We start from the raw sequence: 9,125 nt of genomic DNA on the forward strand, positions 1-9,125 counted from the left end.
AATTGTGGGCCAGTCACTTTTACCTCTTGGGACCTGTTTCCTCATCTGTAAAAGGACAATAACCTCGGTGCCACAGGGCCATGGAGAGATCCAAGGGATGTGAAAGCACTGACTAGCATTTGCCCCATAATTTGTTTAAAGGCCAAGAGAATCCCAAAGAAGTCCTGGTGAGGGATGGGGTTACTACATCCTACAGGGATGGGCAGGTGGGAGGCTCCAACCCAAGCTGCATCTCTGGTCTTTACCCAGACAAATGAGTGCTCAGTGCAAGCAGGGCATGTTTTCTTTTTGCAGTGAAGCCCAGCAGGGGCCCCACACCCAGGGTGGCCAGAGCTGGGCCATGGAACTGACCCAGAAGGTCCTTTTACTGGCCATTTTGCCTGGCAGTAGAGAAGTTAACCTCATGTCCAACCCTCATCTCTCGAGCCCTTTCTGGGACCATCTATGCCAGGGGTTTGTCCTTGGGTATTATCTCAGGCTTTCCTCCTTGAAGGTCCTGTGGATTATATGGAACCCTTTGCGCTCGATAGACACAGCGGACTAGGGAGCAGAATGAAATTATTTTAATAGCATAGCAACACTTTAGGACCACGCATCACAGACGAGGAAAATGTTTTGCTTTCCATTTGTACAATTCTGGTGAGGTGTGAGGTTGCACTGGACAATCTTACAGACATTTTTCACATTGAAAACTTAATAAATAGATAATGAAAATGTCAAACTTCAGAGACAATGACTTATGAGTGTGATTGTTTTCTTTTTCTGCCTCTTCTGAGCCAGGCGGTTGCTTCCTGGTGTGCCGACAAAGGCAGGGTCCCTTAGGAGGGGTATTCATACTCCTCAGCACTACGCCGGCCAAAATCCATCCAGCCCATGTAGTCCCGGTCGCTTATCCTGTGACTGGGGTCCAGGTTCTGCAGGTTCTTAATGACGGACATTCGGCCAGAAGGAGCTACAAGGGGCAGGGGCAAAGGAAGCAGGGCCATTACATCTAAGAGCATCACTATTTCAATCTGTAAAGGAGAACAATGGGAAAAGCCAGACAATACAAAAGCTCCTCCTTAAAGGTATCAAAGAGCTGTCCAACAGTGGGATGGATTACTAGACCAAAATCTAAGAGAAGGACCCAAGTCTGTGTCACTAGAGAGAGTAGTATTTACTAGCCATGGGTATGGCTTCCAATCTATAAGGATTTAAGTGAATCCACAGATTTGTGGCCTTCCACAGCTTAGATATGCCTTAGTTTTCCTACTCCTTGGGGTGTTTCCACCGTGGTAGCTGGCCCTCAGTAGATGCCAAGCAAGGGTTTCCTTGGTACTTACCCATTTCTGGAATTTGCCCCTTGATATCCCGAGCATACCTGACTATTGTTAAGGTGACGCAGTTACAATATTTTGGGTTTTTTTTTAGTTACAATATTTTGATGTTAGAATGGTTTAAAAAATAGAGTCAAGTTCCACTGCTAGACAAATACTGTGTACAAATTAATTTGAAACTACCTTCTTTTTCAAAATGATAATGAGAGTAAGACACACTGTCAGATTAAAATCTTATGTCAGTGGCATTCAAAGAAGAGTGGGCAGAGAGGTAATAAGGAGGTTAATTCATCCCTTTTGACCAAAATGCAATAACTGAATGAAAAATGGACCTTCAGGAGTTAAGTCGTCAGGAACAGGATGATTCTCACGTGTAATTCACATTGAGCGAACAGGGACATGAAGAAGCAGTTTCTTTGGAGACATATGACACAGTCCTAGCCCACAGATCACAGACAGTGACCTTCTGGATGTGAAATCAGTATAATGCCTTCTTTTGTGCAAGCTAAGAGGCAAGAAATGTCCCTCAGGGACCTCAAAGGGGGAAAGCCCAGGGGACTTTAAGAGCAGAGTGATGGAGGACTGCTCCATGGTTCCTATCGTATGAGGGCCCCTGTGACCCCACTGCTCTGGATGCTGGCATCGAACCCTCCTGTATGAGACTGCCCTTGCCAGCTCCTGCCCACAGGCTGCAAGGAGTCAGACTATGACTTATTTATTGATAAATGACCTTGCAGGAGCAGTTTCTCTGTCTTATTGGATAACCAAGTGAAGCTAGCTAAATTAAAAACCAGAAACAATTATACAGAGTAATGTCCCCACCCATTCTTCTCCTGACATCCCCACCTCAATCCCTTCCCAGCCTTGGGATCAAAAGTCAATCCAGACATTCCTGCCTCTTTGCAGGTATCTCCAGCTATGCAAAAGGAAAACAGACCTGGCTGTTTCATTGTTCAACATTTTTCAGGTGAAATACTAGTCTTTGCATTCAAAAAAACCTTGCATATCCAGTTATTTGTACCCAGTTATAGAAATGTAGCCCATTCTTCTGCCTGGTGATGATGAATGCCACCATGAAGGGCTGGGCATAGCCCCAAGTTCCAGTTAATGAAGGCAAAGCGGCAGCTTCGAGGTGCATAAGCAGCCTAGGTTTGTTGGGCTTGGGTGGGGGAGGGGGATGGTGCAGGAATCACATTCAGCCCTGGTAGCTGTGCTGGTTTCACACCTCAATCCCTCCATTCCACACACAGTTCTGTGCTCACAGTGTGTGCATTTACCTGGGTCCTCACTCGCTTCTCCAGTGTGACACAAAGTAGGAACTACACCTGGTTTACAGAATTGAATTGAAGGTCCTGCCTCCTTTAAACTTTAAAACCCCCCGAATGGGCAGTACAGCTGGGAAGATGACTGGGTTCCAGACCCGCTGGGGAGGGCAGGGCTTGAACAGAGTGTCAGGTGTGCAAAGTCATGTAGGTTATATATTCTCCCAGAGCCTAATGGAACTTACTAACCAGGGCTTCAGCGAGGAGTAACAGACAGTACAGATGTTACAGATGTAGCATTAGAGCTTTGTTGGGCATGGGGCAGGTGTATGCTAGATGTCCCCTGCCCCCAATAGAATCGCTTCTCAATCACTGAAAGCTCTGCAGACAATTAATTTCTAACAATAAACTCTTGAGCACTCCTCGAAGAGTACATTATCGTGTTTAGAATCTGTAAGCATAAGTACTGTAGTTGAGTACATATCCAGTATGATCTCAAAATGTGTAAAATATTCAAGGATAGGTATAAATATTTCTTCCTGGTTCATATTTGTTAAATAGGCGAGTAGGATTATTTTCTGCCTCGTGCCGGTTGTGGGTGTTGGCAGCTGAAGTCCCGAGGGGCTGCCATTCCCGCATGGGCTTGTGTGGTACAGCATTCTAAAGGCAAAGGGAGAAAGTGGCTGAGCAGAGATGCTAGGGACAAACTTCCAGCTAAGATTTGTAGTATAAAGCCACTGCCAAGTGTCAGTTCTGGGGAAGTAGTTTGGCAACTGGCTTGTTTCTCAGACCTGTTTCTCGTGGCTCTTTCCTGATGATGGGGAGGGGGTTCCAGATGACAGCTCAGTGAAAAACCTATGATATTTCGGACTGGTCTGGCTGAAGTTCAACTGACATCCAAGGACAGATATTAAATTACTTTGAGACAGATAATCAATAGGAATTCAAGAAGTTTTCAGACTTTCTCTGTCATCTGACTAATATTTCCAACATCTCTTAATTTAATTTTAGTTAGAAAGCAAAACAGAAGATGGTAGCTGGGACAATTTCCCAAAGAGCGGACAAAATATAACAAATCATCTTAAATCATCTTTTTTTTTTTTTTTCTCCTTCTGAATTCCCCTGGTCGAAAAACTTTTGATCTTACCTTCATATGAAACCATCAGAGACTCTGGAAAGCCAAGCCCATCATTTTTTCCTTGTTTAGTCAAGGAAAGCCTCCCTGGCACATGGGACGGTCAGAAAGCCTCATGGGAAAGGGGTCCACCCTCTACCCTTCCCAATAGCATTTTCTGTGGTTTATTGGCTGGCTGCATTGGTCTAGTTTAGCACACCACCCCACAGCCATCCATGTCACAGCGGATCAAGTTGGTTGAAAAAAAAAAAAAAAAAACTGTTTCAGTCCCAATCATGATTCCTAAGGAGCCTACAGACAAATGAGCCTCCCTCGGAATCACACAGAATGCTAGAAGGGACCTAGGGAACTCTAGCTTTCTCTGTGCTTTACAGACGAGACAGGCCCAGGAAAGGGACAGGGCTGTCAGTATGTCACCCTGCTAGTGAGCCACCAAATCACCATAATCCTGCAGACAGACATCAATGCTGAGAAACCTGGCTTGCACAGTCCTGCTGCAATTGGGACCACCTCTCTAACAGCAAAATAAAAACAAACAGGTCTCTTGAGTAATCATTTTAAATCACTGCCAAGGAGAACTCAAAACTGCTACTGATTCTTTCCTCCTGTTACATTCTTTGGTGAAAACTGACACATCGTCACTGTTTTTTCCACTGTTGTCAGGACGCAAGAGCTTTCTCAGCATCAATGCCTTCCTGCTAGGGGGTTTCCAAGTGTCACACCTGGGTGGCTCCCGGTTCCTCTGCATTTCCAGTATTGGGTATTTGGTAGATCTGCAAAGTCTTTTAGAGTCAGTAATTTGCTTCATAATTACCTTTTAATATCTTCATAATACAGCGTTGAACTTAAGCAGCAACACGGGCCAACACTAGTTCAAGAAAGCTCTTTTAAAAAGGTTTTCCTTAATTAATTGAATCCACCGCATTCGCTCTCAGTTTTCTACAAAGGAGGCCAGAAAACCGTACTGTCCAGCGCAGTGCAATGGGGGGGGGGGGGGGGGGAGGGGGAGGGGGGGAGAGGGCGAAAGTGAAGAAACCTTTCGGCTTAAGGCACCGCCTGTTTCCTTCCCAGGGGCTACCCACCTCCATCAGCAGGACGCTGGGGAACAGGGTCAGGATGGGGAGCCGCAGGCGGGGTCAGAGGAATAAGGACCCCGTAGGCGAATGAGCATCCGTACCTTTCCGGGCCTGCTGGATGTACCTGGCCAGCAGGGCGCCCAGGTGCGCGCGGGGCTCGCCGTCCACCTTCTGCACTGCCCTCAGCTGCCTCCGGGGCGCCTCGTCCTCCCGCTGCGCCCCCGGGCCCGCCGGGTCGGCCGGGACGGGCTGCGCCAGGGCGCCCGCCGCCAGTACCGCCAGCAGCACGCACAGGCACACGCCGCCGTTCATGGCTGCGGGACAGCAATGGGACAGGGGACGTGAACGACAAGGCGGGGGCCTCGCGGGCTCTGGCGGAGGCACCGGGGGCTCAGTGCAGGCGCGCGGGGCTCCGGCCGCGCCCGCCGGTGCAAGGCAGGGGCTCGCCAGGCGCCGCGGGGGCACGCGGCGGCCACACCCCGTGGAGTCCCGGGGACCCAGCCTTCCGCCTGGGCTGGCAGAAGAAACGTCTTCTGTTTTCCTTGAGTTTCAGAAAGTGTTGTTAGAGCGCCCGTCTTGTAACTGGAAAAGCAAGAGTTAAAGCTGGGAGAAACCAGACCCCCGGGAGCCAAGAAGCTCTCGGTGGGGGAAAATAAAGGGTGAAGAAGGGAGGAGCGCAGCTTAAAATGCAGGAGCAAGAAATTAAAGCCGTGTTTCTGAAGTTTCTTTAAGGTGCACATGGGAACCGGCAACAAACTACGATGCAAAACCCAAAGGGCTTTTTAGAATCAGAAATAAGCGCTTGGTCTTCCGTCGTTGGCAAAGCGCCGTCGCCTTCGAGATCCACGAGCAGATACGACACCCGCACTTTTCTATCCCCAAAGCCTTGAAATTTCCTGCAATATTTAGAAAGTGAATTTAAATCTTAAAGCCCCTTGGGAGTCTATTTGAGGAGACGGCCGGGTGCACCGCACCTCCGTGTAACATCCAGCAAAGCCCTGGGCGCGGGCTAATCCTAGCAAATAGCTATCCCGGCGCGGCACGGGCAGGGCACGGGGACGGAGACGGGGCAGGGCACGGGGACGGGCACGGGGACGGGGACGGGGACGGGGCAGGGCACGGGCAGGGCACGGGGACGGGCACGGGGACGGGCACAGGGACGGGGCAGGGGACGGGCACGGGGACGGGGACGAAGCCGGCTCGGAAGTCCCCCCGCCGCTCTGCCCGCCCAGCCCCCTCTGCTGTTCTGACTCCGAGACAGGTCTTCCGAGCTGTCTGTCGGGAAGAAGATGCAGAAAACAGGGAAATGCGGTGAAGGGGCACAAGACCGCGGACCGCATTCTCACACCACCTCGAGGGCCGGGGACCTACCTCGTGGGCTAGGAGCGTAGACGCGGCGGTCGGCGGTGGCGCAGCCCGGGAGCGGCGGGGGAGCCGAGCCAGGTGCAGGTGGGCCGGCGGCCGCCCCTTAAATAGGCCCTCCCGGCGCCGCCGGCCACGTGACGCAGCCCCGCGGCAGCAGGCGCTCAGGGGGCGGCCGCTGGGGCGCCGAGCGGCGGCGGGGCTCGGGGAGCGGAGGGGCGGTGGCCCGCGGAGACCCGCCCCGCCCCGGGGTCCAGCCCGCCTCTCCGGCCGGGGGGCTGCCCGTCCCGGTTCCGTCCCGCCCCCTCGCCCTTTCCTGCTCCAGGACGGGACGCCTAGGTGTCGGGATGGAGGAGCTGCCCAGTTAGGTCGGCCCTGGGGACCGGAGGCGCCCCGAGGAGGCCGGGGGCGGGCTGGGGAACTGGACCGGGCTGGGTGTCTGCAAAGTGTAATTCGGAGCTGGGGGTGGGGGTGGGGTGGGGGGGGGCGAGGGGGTTGCGCCCCGCCTGGAGCAGCTCAGGCTGCTCTGGGCATGTTGTGGGTTTTTTTTTGTTGTTGTTTTTTGTTTTTTTGTCTTTTTTGGTGTTTTGTTTTTTTGGATCACTGAGTGGGCTTCTTGGGGGGGGGAGGTCCTCACTTTCTTCTCGGCCCGGTGAGAAGCCCTGGAGGTTCCCCAGGATTCCGAGGGCAGGTGTTCCCGGGTCAGTGAAAGGGCCTTGGCCTCGGCGGGCCCTTGGGGTCCCGGGGCTCTGTTCATGCAGCTGTGGAGCGACGGTGACACCTCGGGACTTCGCTCGGAGCTTGGGAAAGGGCCGTTTGCCTCCGGGTCGCGGTCGAATTAGCCCCCGGTCGCCGACCAGTGGCGCCAGAGTGCCCCGAAGAGCCCTGCGCCGCACCCCATCCCCTCTCCCCGGCCGCCGAGCACTCACACCCCGCGGGCCCCCCGCGTCCTTCCCGGTGCCGTCGCGCCCCGGGCTGCCGAGCGAGGCCACCCGAGCCGGGGCGCCCTGGCGGCCAAACCATCTCGGCCAACCCGTCTGGGCGAAAGGCACTGCCAACCCCATTTCACAGATGGCAAACCGAGGCTCGAAGAGCTGCGCCAGCCGGGACTGCCCTGGCCGTGCGGCAGAGTCCTCCCGGGGGGCGCCTGGGTGGCTCAGTGGTGAGCGGCTGCTTCGGCCCAGGGTGCGATCCGCGGGCGGGGGATGGAGTCCCGCATCGGGTCCCCGCAGGGAGCCTGCTTCTCCCTTGGCTGTGTCTCTGCCTCTCTCTGTGTCTCTCATGAATAAACAAATAAGATCTTTTAAAAAAAAAAAAAGAATCTTCCCAGCCCGAGACCTCGGGGTCACATCTGTCCCTTGTCCAGCCCCGGAGCCCTTCATTCCTCTCCTCCTTTCCCTCAAGAAGGACTTGGAAGTGCCTTTTTCAAAACTGGCACCTGTACTCAGCTGTAGGGTTCCCTACATGGGCAGGACTGTGAGGACTCTAGCATGGGGGCATGGAGGTCAGGGTGGGGGTGGCTGGGAGAGCTTGGTGGGGAGACACTTCTGGTTGCATCCCCTTTTCTAAACTCTAGAGGCTGCTGTATTTCTGCAACCTACAGGCAACATTTTTGAAACAGCTGCAAGTAAGATGTTTTCCAGTGGTTTTTCCACAAGGCTGCTAAGGGGTGTGTAGTTCAGTTGCAGGAACTAGTTTTATTTGTGACTGTGGCCAAGGTATTTCTGGGAACATAAACTTGCTACAAAACAGAATCACCTAAAAGGCTTGTTCAGATATCCTGAGTCTCTGATTCTGAGGTGGGGCCCAAGAATCTCCCGCTTCTAACAAGTTCCCCAATGATGCGCCTGCTGGTGAGCCCCTGAACGCACTTTAAGAACCACTGCTATAGAATTTCCTTGTGGTAAGCCAGTGACTTAACACCCTTCCTTCCATCCACTTAATTAATAATTAATATTTATTGAACAGTTGCTTTGTGCCAGGCATTGGGGATGCAGCATGAACAATGATGACAATATGATGGGGGAGCAGCAAAAAAAGTAAACAGACAACCCTCTAGTGATTCTGATGTATTTGAGGGACTATCGTGGTGCAGGAGTTGGGAGATGATCCCAGAGAAGTATTTTTTGGGTTTTTTAAAAATATTTATTTATTTATTTATTTGAGGGGGGGCCACAAGTGAGTGCTTTAGGGTGGGGAGGGAGGGGCAGAGGAAGAAGGAGAGAGAGAGAGAAATCCTCAAGCAGGCTCCATGCTCAGCAGGGGGCTCCATCCCAGGACCCTAAGATCAAGACCTGAGCCAAAATCAAGATACAGTCGCTCAACTGACAGAGCCACCCAGGTGTCCCCTAGAGAAATGTTTTGTTGAGGGGGAGCAGAGGAAGGAGACCCTGATTTTAGAAAGATGAGTCTGGTTGTAATGTGAGAAGCATTCCAAGTGGGGAGAAGCTGTAAGTCTGGATCTATTAGGAGGGCCAGATGGGATAAAGATAGATTTATATTTTGGTTTACAATGGATTATGAAGCCTATTAGTTATTATGAAACATATTAAACATTATCAAAGCAATGTGTTCATTAGAGGTAATTCAGAAAGTCAGTAAAAGTAGAAAAAAGAGGAAAAATTCCATTTTCCCGGGACAGCCACTGTTAACCTCTTGATGTCAGAGAAGCTTGTAGAGGCAATGAAACTAGGTGACTGAGGCTGACACTGGGGCTCTGTGTTGTGAGACAAGTGGGTAGGTGGAGTGTTACCCAAGACCAGGAGGTCAGGTGTGAGGGCCGGGTATGGGGTTGAGGTAGGTAATCTAATATAAGATTGAACTCATTGCTTGTGTGTGGATGTCCCAGGAACAGGTTGAGAATGAGCCCTAAGCTCAGGACATAGAGGCACTGGAAGTGTGGACCAGAGTCTTTGGGTGGAGGGTGACTGCCAGCCTAGCGGGTGCCTAGGAGGGCAGGTGAATAAGTGGACAC

At 52.0% G+C, this 9,125-nt stretch overlaps 1 protein-coding gene across 1 annotated transcript; it reads right to left on the reverse strand.

Moving 5' to 3' along the window:
* Positions 1 to 548: 548 nt before the first annotated feature.
* Positions 549 to 6,315, reverse strand: CCK (cholecystokinin). The gene is made up of 3 exons (XM_025461189.3): positions 6,161 to 6,315; positions 4,891 to 5,103; positions 549 to 952 (listed from the first exon to the last, which is right to left on the reverse strand). Exons 2-3 carry the CDS (start codon positions 5,099 to 5,101, stop codon positions 819 to 821), a joined length of 345 nt encoding a protein of 114 aa, XP_025316974.1. The 5' UTR covers positions 5,102 to 5,103; positions 6,161 to 6,315; the 3' UTR covers positions 549 to 818.
* Positions 6,316 to 9,125: the final 2,810 nt, after the last annotated feature.

The sequence above is a fragment of the Canis lupus genome, chromosome 23, assembly GCF_003254725.2.
Source record: "Canis lupus dingo isolate Sandy chromosome 23, ASM325472v2, whole genome shotgun sequence".
Taxonomy (NCBI): domain Eukaryota; kingdom Metazoa; phylum Chordata; class Mammalia; order Carnivora; family Canidae; genus Canis; species Canis lupus.

Bases quoted from the DNA above. Each gene is read 5' to 3' on its own strand.
- CCK (XM_025461189.3), bottom strand. From the start codon at position 5,101: ATGAACGGCGGCGTGTGCCTGTGCGTGCTGCTGGCGGTACTGGCGGCG. The intron at 953-4,890 runs GTACGGATGCTC...TGCCCCTTGTAG, and splicing joins CATCCAGCAGGCCCGGAAAG to CTCCTTCTGGCCGAATGTCC.